Raw genomic sequence first — 16,369 nt, 5'->3', positions numbered from 1 at the left:
CCAAATATGCTGAGCTCTAAGCAGGAGTAGCAACTACCATTTTTAAAGACTTTGGTATGTCTTGGCTAGGGGACAGAACCCAAAGCCTTCCTCACAGCGGCGAACGCTCAACTAAAGGCCAAAAGTGAGGCATTGTCAAGGGAGACATTAGGGAGAAGAAAGTTGTCCAGAAAGAAGAGAAAAGATCAGATCCCAAATTTAGTCGCCTCTTACGATCATGCAATGGGGGCAGCAGGTGCGTATGTGTACAAAACACACATACGCACTCGCCACACGCATGCATGTCGCACGAACGGAAGACCGCCCTTAAATCCGTCAAGCAAATGCAACATTGTTGGCAAACGTTGCATAAACTGCCAGGGTAACCATGCGGCCTCATCTCGAGACTGTCCTGCCTGGAAGAAGGAGAGGGAGATCCTCCGGTTGAAATATACCGAGAATATTTCCTTTCCTGAAGCCAGGAGGATTGTCGAGAGTAAGGACAGCACAAACCCTACGTTTGCCACAATTGTAAAACAGCCGACAGCACGTACCATCTCGGTGAAGGATATCCAAGCATTTGAGGACCAGTCTGCCTGGGGTCCAGATGCTCCCGAGATGGCAAACCTACCAAAATACAAACAATTATTTGGGAGAGCCTCACGCTGGAGTGCCACCCCCAAACCTCCAGAGCCTTCAAAACCCATTAAACACACACCACCACCAATCGAACCATCACCCTCGACTACAAAAACCAACACAAACGAACGAAAATCTAAGGTAGGAGCCGACCACCATAGACGACGAACTCTGTCACAGCCGTCGGTCGACACCTCCCGAATTACCAAACGACCTGCCACTACACCCCCTCAAGACCAAAGAACACCAAAATCTAGGGTTCGGATCAATAGGCATCCCTCCCTAAACAACAAACCGGCCAAGGGTTCAGATGACCCTATTCTTGGCTACAACGGGTATGGCGTTCTTATGGACGACAGTGAACAGCATATCACCAACGTTGCTGTTACTAGACAGCCTACACCAGGCAGCCCTGTCAGTCCGAAGAACGACCAGCATGAACCAGGATAATGGCCAACAATAACAACACGATCATACAATGGAATATACGCGGACTACGAGCAAATATAGAAGAGTTTCAAAATCAGTTATCGAAAGAGTTTAGACCTGCCTCATTTTGCCTACAGGAGGTCATGTTAAAAAACCCAATTACCCTTAGAAATTTCTCGCTGTATAATAGCACCACAGCTATAGGAATCAAAGCAGCAGGAGGCGCAGCTGTAGCTGTCAATAAAAATATTCCTCACAGAATGATCACGTTAAACATAAATTTACAGGCTGTCGCTGTATGTGGAACAGTCAAGTAACAGTCTGTTCAATTTATCTTCCTCCAAGCGTTGCTTTTACTAACGAGCAACTGAATAACCTCCTTTCCCAACCCCCAACACCATACATAATTCTCGGAGATTTTAATGGGCATAACAGCCTGTGGGGCTCTCCGAAAACAGACGAGAGATGAAGACGTATTGAGGAATTTATAGATATAAACAACTTGTGCCTTTTAAACAACAATACCCCAACATATTTACACCCTGCTACAGGCTCCCGTACCCACATCGACCTATCACTATGCCATCCCTCCATTTTTCTCGATTATGACTGGAAGGTTAATAATGATTTATGTGGGAGTGACCACTTCCCTATTTTTCTAAGTAATATTGGGACTCCTCTTGATAAAACAACTCCTCGATGGAATATGCACAAAGCGGATTGGGTTCAATTCCAACACCTGTGCAACGAGGAGCTTACTGTAGAAAAAATAACTAATCTCGATGATTCCATTAAAACATTTACCGAAACTCTTACTTCTATTGCCGAAAAAACTCTACCAAAATCCGTTCCAAAACCTGTTGCAAAGTTTCTTTTATCTGAAGAATTTTTTATTAATAGATCCGACCAAAAGGCAGCTCTAAGGCGATTTTTGACTTCCCCAACTGTTGAAAATTATAATAATTTTAAAATTTGGAGAGCAAAGGCTCGGCGATCTATTAAATCCGATAAAAAGAATAGCTGGAAGGAATACGTTTCTAAAATATCTTCAAACACATCAGCTAAAAAGGTATGGGGTCAGTTGCGAAAAATAAGTGGAAAAGGAAAAACGGCACCATCATCCCATCTTATCAATAAAAAACAAATTTCTCTTCTAAATCAGAAATTGCGAATGTATTTCCAAAAATATAGCCCAAAACTCATCAGCCAAAAACCACTCTAAAACATTTCAAACATTCAAAAAAGAGAAAGAAAAGAAACGCCTCAATTTTAAATCCTCCAACACAGAAAGTTACAATAAACCATTCGATCTCCCAGAGTTGCTTGAATCTTTAAACAAATCACACGATTCAGCAGCTGGGCCTGATGAAATTCCATACCAATTCCTGAAACATCTACCGGAATCATCCTTACGTTGTCTCCTATATATTTTTAATCAAGTCTCCGAATCTGAAAAGATCCCAGATTCTTGGAAGGAATCTACAATTATTCCAATTCATAAACCTGGTAAGGACACCACTGAACCAAATAATTATCGTCCAATCTCTCTAACGAGTTGTATTAACAAAACACTTGAACGGATGATAAACACTAGACTAGTTTGGTTCCTTGAATCCAATAATATTTTGAGTCCACTCCAAAGTGGATTCAGAAACCGCAGAGGAACAGTAGACCATCTGGTCAGATTAGAAACCTTCATTCGAGAAGCTTTCGCGAAGAAGGAGCATATTGTCGCTGTGTTCTTTGATCTGGAAAAGGCATACGATACTACATGGCAATATGGTATTATGAAAGACCTGCATGAAATTGGTGTACGTGGGAAACTCCCAAAATTCATTTCAAACTATATATCTGACAGACATTTCAAAGTTCGCGTAGGTTCAACTTATTCTGAAACAGCAAAACAGGAAATGGGAGTCCCTCAGGGTGAGATAACACTTTTTGGTCTGAAAATCAACAGTATAACTAAATGTCTCGGTAAGTCAACTGAAGGGTCTCTATTCGTCGATGACTTCTTGATCTGCTATAGGTCGAAGAACATGCACACGATAGAACGACAACTTCAACAATGTTTAAGTCAAACTACAAACATGGGCGGATGAAAACGGCTTTAAATTCTCCAGATCAAAAACTGTCTGCATGCAACTACATAATGATCCAGATCTAACATTAAACGGTATCAAAATTCCAGTTGTCGAGCAGACTAAATTCCTCGGACTAATTTTCGATTCGAAACTCTCCTTTGTTCCACATATAAAATACTTGAAAGATAAGTGCTCAAAGGCAATGAACATTTTACGAGTACTATCCCATACTGGCTGGGGTGCAGACCGCGAAATGCTTCTGCGCCTTTATAGGACACTTATTCGATCAAAACTCGACTATGGCTCCATCGTTTATGGATCGGCACGAAATTCTTACCTGCAGATGCTGGATCCTATCCAAAAATTAAGGATTACGTCTAGTACTTGGTGCTTTTCGAACAACACCTGTGCAGAGCCTTTATGTTGAGGCAAATGAACCATCCCTAAATGACAGAAGGAAAAAACTTTCTCTTCAATATGCCGCCCAATTGAAATCCAACCCGAAAAATCCGGCTTTTGACCTTGTTGTCAATCCGAAATACCAAAACATATTTAATCAAAACCAAAAACTCTTACCAACCTTTGGCATTAGAATTTCGAATTTTCTTCATAAACTTAACATAAGCTTTGACAACATAGGCGAATACACCGTATCGGATGTACCGCCATGGCTTGTCGAAACACCGGATATTAACCTTACTCTACACGAGAGGGCAAAGTCGAGTGTATTACCCGAAGAACACAAATCTTCTTTTCGGGAGTGCATTGCAGATTTTCCTGATCATGTTCAGATCTACACTGATGGTTCAAAAGATGGAGTAAAGGTCTCCGCAGCATGCTATTCCGATCACCATTACTCTTCAATCCGCTTAACAGATGGTGCCTCTATCTTCTCTGCGGAAGCATGTGCCATCGATTTGGCCCTCGACCATATCGAAGAACAACGCATCAGAAAGGCAATAATTTGTTCCGACTCTCTATCCGTCCTTCATAATTTACAATCACGAGATCCAAAGAACATACTCATACAAAACCTTATCTTTAAAAAAATGCAAAATAACATTACTTTGGATTCCGAGCCATGTCGGAATTAAAGGCAACGATCTTGTTGACCGCCAAGCAAAACTTGCTCTAAATCTGCAACAAACAAATATTAAAATACCATATACAGATTTCAAACCTGTAATTAGTTCTGCCATTCAGAGTAAATGGCAGCGACGCTGGTCTCTCGAGACGAGCAACAAACTTTTTAAAGTACAACCAAAACTTAAAACATCAAAACCAAGTCGGAAGGATCGTAGAGAGGAAATAGTCCTCTCTCGGCTCCGTACCGGGCACACATATCCTACTCATTCGTTCCTTTTGAAACGAGAGGATCCACCGGTGTGTTATGCATGTGATGCTCAATTCACAGTGCAGCATTTTTTAATAGAATGTTCCGATTTCAAGCACATTCGTGATAAATACTTTCGAGTCCCGGATACGAAAACCCTTTTCAGTTCCGTGGATTCGAAAACAATATTTAGCTACTTGAAAGAAAACGATCTATTTTATAGACTTTGATGTCTTTTACGTTACTGTCTTTGACGTTCTATTTATAACAAAGTTCACATAATCTATTCGTACATATTATTTCACATAATCTATTCGTACATGTATATATTTTACCATTTTTAACCAACTTTTTTTATCATAATGATCTAAATGTACAATACGGATGCTTTTAAAAATGACAAATTTTATCTGATTTTAACTTTAAAAATAAAACTTGTTAGTATATTGTTTGGCCGTAAATGACCCTAGTTGTCGATGGGCCGTAAAACATAAACAAACGAACAAACAAACAAACCGTCCTTAAATGACCTTAGCTGTTAATAGGACGTTAAACAAAATAAACCAAACTAAACCAATGAAACTTCACACAAATATAGAGGACCATGTGTAGACGTGCATGCAAATTTCTTTTTCTCAAAATTGTGGTTGCTATGGCAACTGGTAACCGAATGGTCGATTTCAATGAAACTTCACACAAATAATGAGGACCATGTGTAGATGTGCCAGCCACTTTCTTTTTTTCAAAATTATGGTTGCTATGGCAACTGGTCACTATAAACAGGTTTTCCGATAAGAACCACAACTTTAAGTTTGTCCGGACAACTCCTAAACCGAAAGGCCGATTTCAATGAAACACAAATGTAGAGGACCATGTGTAGATGTGCATGTCACTTTCTTTTCTTCCGAATTATGGTTGCTATAGTCACTATATTACTGGGTTATCTTAGTTAGCCTATAATTAACAGTTCCAATTCACCATTGACTCGTGCAGATTGCGGGGGTATTAGTCAGCCATCCTGGCGACAGTTCTAGTTTGCTATTATGCCATTATTCATACTAATAATTTTGTCACAGAAATATTTATCTATGCAAATTAAAGGGACATCACGGTAAACCAGTTTTTATTTTGTATTTTTGCATATTATTGCATATATATTTAAAAAATATAACCTTATGAACAATGACCATTCGCTGTTGATGATATCTGTACATAAAAACATTAATTATTAATTAAAAAAAGGTAATCCCAATTCGTTGATCAATGGTCTGAATATGTAAATTTTGCGTCACACACCAACTCCATATAACGCATGCGCGCAACAAACTACAACTCTTGAAAACAAAAATGGCGTCCCGCGTGAGTCGACCGCGGTTGAAAACTGTTACGGCTTCGGCAACAAAGAGAAGAATGTCCAAATGGGTTAAAGATAACCCTAGAATCACACTGGGGAAGCAGTACAGCAGATGGGAACAATTCAAACATGAAAACAACGACTGCAGTAATACAGACGCTGCCTGTATTCTGCTAGACTGCTGGTAAGTAACTGCCGTAACAAACTTGTTAGGCCTATTATTGTCTGTATTAGTTCTTCGCTACTGTCACTATATAGAATCTACACATAAATATCGGCACCGGAATATATGCAGAACGCGTTCAAACCAATATATATAATATCGTTATCCAACTAACTCAGATGGAATATTTCGACGTGTAAGCGATCAAGATCACGCTGGTTAGTTTGATTTTGAAAGGGGCCCCCGCAGGGGTAATTTGCGGAACCTAAAACGTATTCACATAATACACAATACTTCTTATACATGTACATGAATATAACGCACATTTTATGCTTACATAATTATTGTAACTTGTCCCTGTATATAGCCAACTGATTTTGAACTGACAAATATAACTTTAGTGACGTTGTTATCACCAGTTCGTTACGAAATACATGCCGTATGGAGTTACATATCGGCACAGGCGATTGTATTTTATTTTATAAGCAGGTCTGAATTATTCACCAATTACCCATGTATTCAAAACCACTTCCAGGTAGTCATTTCAATGTGTTATAAACTAACTATATAGTGTATACTAAATAGTCTAGATGAAGATATTGATCATGAGTTAGTGTATTATTCCATATGCTCAATTTAGTTATTATTTGTCTCCATGCACAAGAAATATCTACAATGTATATGTACATCATTTTGTTTGGTCGTTTAGGTATGCATCTTCCACAAGAGAATTACATGGTGGAAGCATGCATATATCCACTCCTGTCCAGGGGCCTTCTACCTCAACGCCTGCCACTTCACATCAGTTATTACTGAAGAAAGATGAGCATGTTATATCAGATGTCTCTGATATAGAGTAAGTTTCAAATTTAGTCATTACGTTGACCATAGATAATACATAATGAATACCTAAACAATGTCTATGGAGTTTTGACATGCTACGTACAGAGTAACAGAAAACCCAAAATTATTATTGAAAATTCAATGTACAACAGAGTTGTTATTATGTGTGTTGTGAATTAATTTTTGGCATTCTTGTTGGTATTATCACTATCATAGTTATGTTGTTTTGTTGAAGGAAATATAAGTTATACCGTGTATTTTGATAAGAAATTTAGCATACTTTAGTTAAAATTAGCAACACTGGAATTGAGATCTCTAGAGTTATTTGTGGCTTATCATTTCACAATGTACAGCTCACTTCAGTATATATGTGTGACTTGATTTTCCCAGAGTTCAATCATCAGATGTTTCTGGAGTTGAGGCTATGTCAGATGACAGCAGGGATACACTGGGCCGCTATGAAAGGAAAGCTATGGAGGAGGATGGTTCGTTTATCCAGTGAGTATACTATCCCTTACAGGCCTTCATTTGGCTTTATGTAGCCTTGTATAACATGCCGTTTGTTGTGAATGTTTTATGATTTTGAAACAATAAATGAAAGATGTTTACACATGATTATACACCAATTAGAGTAAAATAGTGAACAGTGCTTTTATTGGTTGGGTCTATGGTCCTAAAGAACCCATGGAAGGCGAAACCAGTCAACTGTTACCAATTGTATTCTAAAACATATACTCTGGTGCTGTTGTGATTGATACACTTACCAGATTATTATAAAAGTGGCATCCTCACTTTTCCATTTATAATAAAAATTGCACGTTACCTGTGATTAATGGTACCGCATAAGGTTATCTACAAAGACTTATCAAGTTATAATTTTATCTCAGGATTTCATATGAAGAAACCGCAGAACCTTTAGATCCCACCTATAATCCCAGTCAAAGTGAAATTGAAGATGAAGATGATGATGATGATCTTGACCTGGAGTTTGAAATGTCATTGTGGTAAATAAATTATTATTATAAGTATTTAGAAATTTTCAAGATTTGTTTTTGTAGAAGTGTAAATTGAAATGTTCGGTTATATAGATACATGTATATAGACATAATCCGAACACTTTATCTTGAATATAGGTGGACTGTAGTAAGGATTGTGTCCTAAGAATATTTAGTGTGAGTGACAGTGTGAAGGAAAACAATTACTTTGAACAATGGAGATTGAGTTATAATACAATATCAAGATAATGAGCATTCGGTGAAGAGGATGATTAGAAAACTGTATTATGTTATAACCCTCATTTGAATAACTGTATGATTTGTAGTAAGTAGCATTATAATGTGTTTTTGCAGTACACCACAGTCAGATCAAGTCTCCCTTGATACATTACCAATAGTAGGTGATGTATTTGACACTGATGAGGACAACGAACCACTGGACAATGAAGGTGAAGTGCCTATGGATTCTGACAGTGGTGATGATGAAGTTACAGAAAAGAAATTTGTCTGCTTTGAATCCTGTATCAAGGAACTAGCAAACATCAGGATGCCATCTCGCTGTCAGAGGAAGAATTGTAATGGGGAAATTACCATCAAAAGCCGATATATTGGTTGTTCAGCTCAGCTGATATGGGTAGGTTTATGTTGTACATGATACTATTCGAAAATCTTGAAAATTATACCAATAGTAAACCATAAATTACTGATCTTTATTGGAAGTTTTTAGATTTGTTTACCCCACATATAAATCAACATAAGAATCGCCATTTAGTATTATGATAATACACATAATATGACGATATATAGGAGGAGTTCCTGATTGGGAAAGTTTCAGTACAATACAGTACAGTACTTGGCACATGTAAATTGATAGTGCAATGCTTTTCCATTTCAAAACTAGTTTAGTTTGATTACTGTGTATTTTTAGTGTGCTAAGTACATAAGAATAAGGAAAAAGGAATGCTTGTGCTAGATCACTGAATATAGAGAGTATAGTTGAATTGTGATATGATACTTTCCTATCTTTAGTGGATTGTTTGTTTATTCATTTACAGAACTGTTCCAATGGACATAGCATCTATACATGGAATTCCCAACCAAGGTTGAAGAAAAAAATTTGTTGGAAATGTTCTGATGTCAGCTGCAATCCTTCTGAGTGGGAATAATTACCAGAAGATTGCTCTACTTCATAAATTTCTAAATCTGGGGATGATCAGCTCAACAAGCCATCTCCGTGTACAACGCACATTTACTGTGCCAGTTATTGACTTCTTTAAACAGACCGTTATGACTGACACACTAAACAAATACAAAGGGAAAGAACTGGTAATTGCCGGTAAGTAACGAAGATCATTTGATATGCAAATAATTTGCCATTATATAAATCACACAATTATTCATTCATTTTCAATGACATGATATCAATTAGGTTTTTAGCTCACCTGGTCCAAAGGACCAAGGTGAGCTTATGTCATACCGTAGCGTGCGTCCGTCTGTCAACAATTGATTTCTTCTTCATAACTACTGATCCAAATTTCGTGAAATATTGACACAGCAATACCAGTGACAAATATACATCATTCTTATTTCATATCTCGTGAAATCGAGGTGAGCGATACAGGCCCTCTGGGCCTCTTGTTTCTTTTGTCAACAAGTATTATTTCTTTTCCATCTAATCTCCATGTAAATTGTCTGTGAGCTTATTTTCTTATAAGAAAAAATAATTCAAGATAATGATAGTTACTTCAGAACACAATTTCAGAGTGTATATTTGTGTATTTTGTAGGTGATGCACGAAATGACAGTCCTGGACACTCTGCAATGTATTGCACCTATACATTCATCGAGTATGAAACAAAGGATATAGTGTCCAGTGTCATAATAGACAAACGTATGACAAACTTGAAATCCATTAATATGGAAATGAAGGGCATGTTGAGAGCCATGCAAAGCCTGTTGGACAATGGAGTTGCTATCAAAGAAGTGTGCACTGATGCACATGCTCAAATTGCAAGCATGTTGAGTAAGTTTTTTTATGTATCATAATCTTTTAGATCAATGAAACCAATTGGTTTATTGTGAAAGCAGTCTCGGTCTGATAATGCTCAATTCTTCTCAAACATATTACCACTTTTTTAATTATAATCTGTTGATGGTCTAGCTTCAAAATGTCTAATGAAAGGTTGTTCCTATATAGGCAAGCCCAGTCACAGCAACATTACACACCAAGGTACCATAATAGGCTTTTCTTTTTGTTTTTGCAGAAAAAGACTATCCACAGTTGAAACACAGCTTTGATACCTGGCACGGGGCTAAAAATTTTGGGAAAAAGTTGTCTGCTGTAAGTAATTGAAAAAATGCTCTTTACACTATATCAGAGGTAAATATTTTGATACTGTCAAGTTTGTGTAAGTTCATAATTGGAAAATACATGGTGCTATAGTGTGTCGGGTCCTACGATCTTCTACATTACCAATAAAAAGAGTTCCTTGCAACCCAACTGCCACTACGGAGCCCTTACTGACCAGTGTTTTAGTTTACATTTAACCAAAATCAAAGAGAAAGTGTTTGTCATGACAGTTCGACTGCTGATTTACAAAATCTTACTCGTAGGATCTTCTTCCTAGATAGATGGTGTTGTGTTTTGTTGGGTTCTGTTACATCCTTTGTCATGTTACAAACCTTGAAACCTTCAAATGTATCATAATTAATAAATAATCATTAGTACAGTATTATTATTACGTGCTAAATAAATAGTAATATTTAATCGAAAATGATATCTACATTAACTGCATTTAGATAGTGATACGATGCTTATTTCCCGACAGGTTGCAGCTGAGGCTAGAAACAAAGACCTCAGACCATGGGTTCAGGACCTTGTGAACCATTTCTGGTATTGCAGCAGGAAATCTCAAGGCAGCGAGATGGCTCTCATAGTAAGTACCATGTAAATACAAAAGGGTATTGGACTTCGAGAAATGTTTCACAGTCGTTCATTTGAATGTGGGTAAAGGTCAGTTCAGTCATTCATCTTATCGTGCCACTGGCCCAATATCATGACATTCATTCTGACTTTTGGTTCAATATAACAAGCAGTCTTGACTGACCTAATGTAGAAATATCAATCATAAAATATTGTTAAATTTTCAGTCAAGGTGGAGAGGAGTATTGCATCACGTGACAGATGTTCATGAATGGGTAATTGGGGATTCTGCTGGTTCTGCCCAATGTGAACATGAACCTTTGCCAGCAACGCCAGACATGGAAACTAAATGGCTGGAACCTGGATCAGATGCACACTGTAGTCTAGCAAAGGTTATATTGGATACAAGGCTGCTTCACAATTTGAAGTATTATGTCAACTTCAGGTATACATCACAAATAGCACAAGCATCAGTCAAACAGCATTTATTTTCATCAAATACTTTCATGATTATGATAACAATAAGCACGAGATGTTTTACATTCAGAAGATATCATCTAGACAGGATCTTTTGTGATGTACACTGTCACTAATTCATGGCTTATGATGCAAGCAAATTGATAATAGTGAAAAAATATCAAATAAAGCTCAGCTAATGCCAATTTAATTTCCTGTTTCATTGTCTAGCTATAAATATTACCTGCTCTTGAGTTAACTTATCAGTATGCATGATCTCTTTCTAATGTCTCAAAACTACCTTATGCTTCATTTTTTCAGACACACAGGGGAACTGGAAAACTTCCATGAACACATTCTGATGTATGCAGCCAAGAGGTATTACATACTTACATTTATTAGGTCATCTGACCCGAAGGGTCAGGATGACCTATAGTCATCATGCTTCGTCCGTCGTCGTGCGCCGTCCGCCGTGCGCCGTCCGCCGTGCGTCGTGCGCCGTCCGCCGTGCGTAAACTTTTCACATTTCAATCTTCTTCTCAAGTTCCACCAGTGGGATTGAGCTGAAACTTGCCTGAAATGATCCTGAGATGGTCCTGACCAAGTGTTGTTATTTTTCGGGTCAGTCTGAAATCCAAGATGGCCGCCATAGCCGCCATTTTGAAAACACATTTTAAACTTCTTCTCAAGTTCCACCAGTGCTGCTGGGCTGAAACTTGCCAGAAATGATCCCGAGATGATCCCGACCAAGTGTTGTTATTTTTCGGGTCGTTCCGAATTCCAAGATGGCCGCCATAACCGCCATCTTGAAAAACACATTTTAAACTTCTTCTCAAGTTCCACCAGTGCTATTGAGCTGAAACTTGCCTGAAATGATCCTGATATGATTGCGACCAAGTGTTGTTATTTTTCGGGTCGGTCCGAAATCCAAGATGGCCACCATAGCCGCCATCTTGAAAAACACATTTTAAACTTCTTCTCAAGTTCCACCAGTGCTGTTGGGCTGAAACTTGCCAGAAATGATCCTGAGATGATCCTGACCAAGTGTTGTTATTTTTCGGGTCGGTCCAAAATCCAAGATGGCCGCCATAGCCGCCATCTTGAAAAATACATTTTAAACTTCTTCTCAAGTTCCAACAGTGCTATTGAGCTGAAACTTGCCTGAAATGATCCTGATATGATTGCGACCAAGTGTTGTTATTTTTCGGGTCGGTCGAAATCCAAGATGGCCGCCATAGCCGCCATCTTGAAAAACACATTTTAAACTTCTTCTCAAGTTCCAACAGTGCTATTGAGCTGAAACTTGCCTGAAATGATCCTGATATGATTGTGACCAAGTGTTATTATTTTTCGGGTCGGTCCGAAATCCAAGATGGCCACCATAGCCGCCATCTTGAAAACACATTTTAAACTTCTTCTCAAGTTCCACCAGTGCTGTTGGGCTGAAACTTACCAGAAATGATCCTGAGATGATCCTGACCAAGTGTTGTTATTTTTCGGGTCGGTCCAAAATCCAAGATGGCCGCCATAGCCGCCATCTGGAAAAATACATTTTAAACTTCTTCTCAAGTGCCAACAGTGCTATTGAGCTGAAACTTGCCTGAAATGATCCTGATATGATTGCGACCAAGTGTTGTTATTTTTCGGGTCGGTCGAAATCCAAGATGGCCGCCATAGCCGCCATCTTAAAAAATACATTTTAAACTTCTTCTCAAGTTCCAACAGTGCTATTGAGCTGAAACTTGCCTGAAATGATCCTGATATGATTGCGACCAAGTGTTGTTATTTTTCGGGTCGGTCGAAATCCAAGATGGCCGCCATAGCCGCCATCTTGAAAAACACATTTTAAACTTCTTCTCAAGTTCCAACAGTGCTATTGAGCTGAAACTTGCCTGAAATGATCCTGATATGATTGTGACCAAGTGTTATTATTTTTCGGGTCGGTCCGAAATCCAAGATGGCCACCATAGCCGCCATCTTGAAAACACATTTTAAACTTCTTCTCAAGTTCCACCAGTGCTGTTGGGCTGAAACTTACCAGAAATGATCCTGAGATGATCCTGACCAAGTGTTGTTATTTTTCGGGTCGGTCCAAAATCCAAGATGGCCGCCATAGCCGCCATCTGGAAAAATACATTTTAAACTTCTTCTCAAGTGCCAACAGTGCTATTGAGCTGAAACTTGCCTGAAATGATCCTGATATGATTGCGACCAAGTGTTGTTATTTTTCGGGTCGGTCGAAATCCAAGATGGCCGCCATAGCCGCCATCTTGAAAAACACATTTTAAACTTCTTCTCAAGTTCCAACAGTGCTATTGAGCTGAAACTTGTCTGAAATGATCCTGATATGATTGTGACCAAGTGTTGTTATTTTTCGGGTCGGTCGAAATCCAAGATGGCCGCCATAGCCGCCATCTTGAAAAACACATTTTAAACTTCTTCTCAAGTTCCAACAGTGCTATTGAGCTGAAACTTGCCTGAAATGATCCTGATATGATTGCGACCAAGTGTTGTTATTTTTCGGGTCGGTCGAAATCCAAGATGGCCGCCATAGCCGCCATCTTGAAAAACACATTTTAAACTTCTTCTCAAGTTCCACCAGTGCTGTTGGGCTGAAACTTGCCTGAAATGTTCCTGAGATGATCCCGACCAAGTGTTGTTATTTTTTAGATTGGTCTGAAATCCAAGATGGCCGCCATATCCGCAATCTTAAAAAACACATTTTAAACTTATTCTCCAGTTCCACTGGTGTCATTGAGCTGGAAATTTGTGAGAATGTTAAGGAAGGAGGGCAAACAAAGTGTTGTTGTTTTTTTCGGCCTCGTAAAAACTTTGACATGACAGCAATGACGGCCATTTTGTAACATGATTGCGCAATCATGGTTTTCATGAACAACACCTATTTCAAACTTCTTCTCAAATTCCACCAGTGGGATTCAGCTCTTACTTACCAGAAATTATCCTTAGATGGTCCAGACCAAGTGTTATTATTTATTGGGTCGGTCAGAAATCCAAGATGGCCACCATGGCCAACAGTGCCACTATATACTTGCTACAGAGAATGCATACTACAATAATATAAGGGTTTTAATTTAGAGTCAGATGACCGTTAAGGCCCCTGGGCCTCTTGTTTGAGATATGAAAGTTAGAATCTAATTGCATACTGTCTGTAGTGAATGAAATTGCCTGACAGTTTCAATAATAATAAACAAGATATTAGTTTTGTGCTAAAACATGATGCAAAAAATAAAAATAACTAGACCTGATCAATATCACATTGAGAGAGGAGGTATAACATGTTGTTTATGTTCACATCACATAATCACTGGAATCTGATCTTACAGTTACCCAATGTACAAGGCCCGGAACCAGTTAGCGATAATTGATTACCAGCACCACAAGGAGAGGAATCATGCAACTGACAAAAAAGGTCAACCAATGTAAGCAAACTTATCACACTTATTCTAACAAACAATTCAAACCAATCTTGTATATTTTCCAGTTATAATTTTGAAAATAGTTTACAACCTCTAAATATTGCATTGATATTTATCTGTAATTTCCAGCAAAAGAAAAAAAAATAATGAAAAAATAATCTAAAGTAACCCACCAGTACATTGATGACATTATTGAAAATATTTACAGTGCAAAAACATCTGATTTTTTCTTGTCATCTTCAGGTATGCACGAAAGTACTCCAAACGAAACAAGAACTGGAGTGTTGTTCCTGTGAAAGAAAAGAAAACCTACTCCTATATTCCAGATATGATGAAGGAAATCTTGCAACGACTGTCTGTGTATGAAGGACCACTACCTACACGGTTTCCTCCTGAGGAGGGAGACCCACGACTAATAAAAAGGACGATAGCTGAGGTTTCCCCAATTCCTACCAAGGAGCTTGTTGCCAGGAAAAAATCAAGATTCCAGTAACAGATGACAGAAAGAACATGTTAAGCCAGTCTGTGTGCCTGAAACCCAGTGTATGTGTTGGAAAATTAGTGCGAATCCGCCACACACAGCAACTTGGCACCACTCGACGGACACCTTGGCCTAATCTTCCATGACGCCAGAGTGTAAAGTTCCTGTAGGCAGAATGACGCATATGTCTGTTTTAGTCCTCTATTGGCTGTGCATGTCTGCCTAACATGTCTCGATGATATCCATTTCCTAGTGCTAAAACTATTGGGTCAAGGATCAGAGTGTCCATTTCCTGAAAACCAAAAATGCGTTTTTATACATTTTGTGAGTTGGACCTACCGGTATTGCATCGCGATGGCAATATCATTGATACTGACAAGTGACTTTTCAAGACAGATTTTATAGTTGGTGCTGAAGTATATACATGTAGGCGTATGTTTTGTAAATTTCAATGTTGATCACAGGATTCAGTAATCTCTATACAAATATTTTCTTTGACCATTACATTCATACTGTATGTGTAATATTTCAACATCTTTCCTTATATGGAATAAGACCATACTGATAATGATAATTTATCATTAACAAAACAAATCTGAATGGGTGCAGCTTTGAAATACATGTGAATAAACAAAAGATTATGAAGTCAGTTGTTTTATTTTGTTTGTTTATGACAATATATTTTTTTCTGAGTAATTACCAGTCTATTAGAAATGCAATTCTGCGGAAGGCAGTCACAGCACTTCCTTTCCAGATCTGTAGGCATCTCCCTACATTGAGTGCACTTGCACCATGATGGTTGATTTGATGGGGACTCTCCAGGAGAACCACTAGAACCAGACTCGCCAGCAACAAGAGCCTCACACAAGTCAAACACCAAACCTGGTTCTCTTTCCACGTCCTACCAGTTGTCGTAATGAATTCTCTGGTATATTCTGTACCAGTTCCTGTCAAAAAGAAAAAGATAACTTCTATTTATCATTCCATGGTGTCAACAAAAACAAGGTTTGTTTAGTTTACTGTATCCATGTCACAGTCTACTACTAGGTCTCCTCTAGGGTATGTGACTTTGAAAACCATGTGAAGCATTTGCCAGGTAATGATTTGTTAGGTCAGTTATTTATTTATGGCAATACATGTACAGCTGCCAAAGTGTTGAAATTCATGCTGACTAACAAATATTTTTTCTCATTCATCCTCAAGGCAAAATATGAGTATCATAGCTTGGGATGTTAACTTTCAGATATTGGCAC

At 38.4% G+C, this 16,369-nt stretch overlaps 1 protein-coding gene across 2 annotated transcripts; it reads left to right on the top strand.

Moving 5' to 3' along the window:
- Positions 1-8,283: 8,283 nt before the first annotated feature.
- Positions 8,284-15,765, top strand: LOC117315902. Of its 2 annotated transcripts, XM_033870319.1 has the most exons (9): positions 8,284-8,453; positions 8,875-9,155; positions 9,606-9,842; positions 10,084-10,160; positions 10,648-10,755; positions 10,970-11,187; positions 11,520-11,580; positions 14,535-14,638; positions 14,879-15,765. In XM_033870319.1, the coding sequence occupies exons 2-9, from the start codon at positions 8,954-8,956 to the stop codon at positions 15,126-15,128; spliced, it is 1,257 nt and encodes a 418-aa protein (XP_033726210.1). In that variant the 5' UTR covers positions 8,284-8,453; positions 8,875-8,953; the 3' UTR covers positions 15,129-15,765. The 2 variants fall into 2 exon arrangements, with proteins under 2 accessions (XP_033726210.1, XP_033726211.1); XM_033870320.1 differs by lacking the exon at positions 10,084-10,160 and having other exon boundaries at positions 10,655-10,755.
- Positions 15,766-16,369: the final 604 nt, after the last annotated feature.

This window comes from Pecten maximus, chromosome 17 (assembly GCF_902652985.1).
Source record: "Pecten maximus chromosome 17, xPecMax1.1, whole genome shotgun sequence".
Lineage (NCBI taxonomy): Eukaryota > Metazoa > Mollusca > Bivalvia > Pectinida > Pectinidae > Pecten > Pecten maximus.
This window is presented reverse-complemented; position numbering and strand designations above follow the sequence as displayed.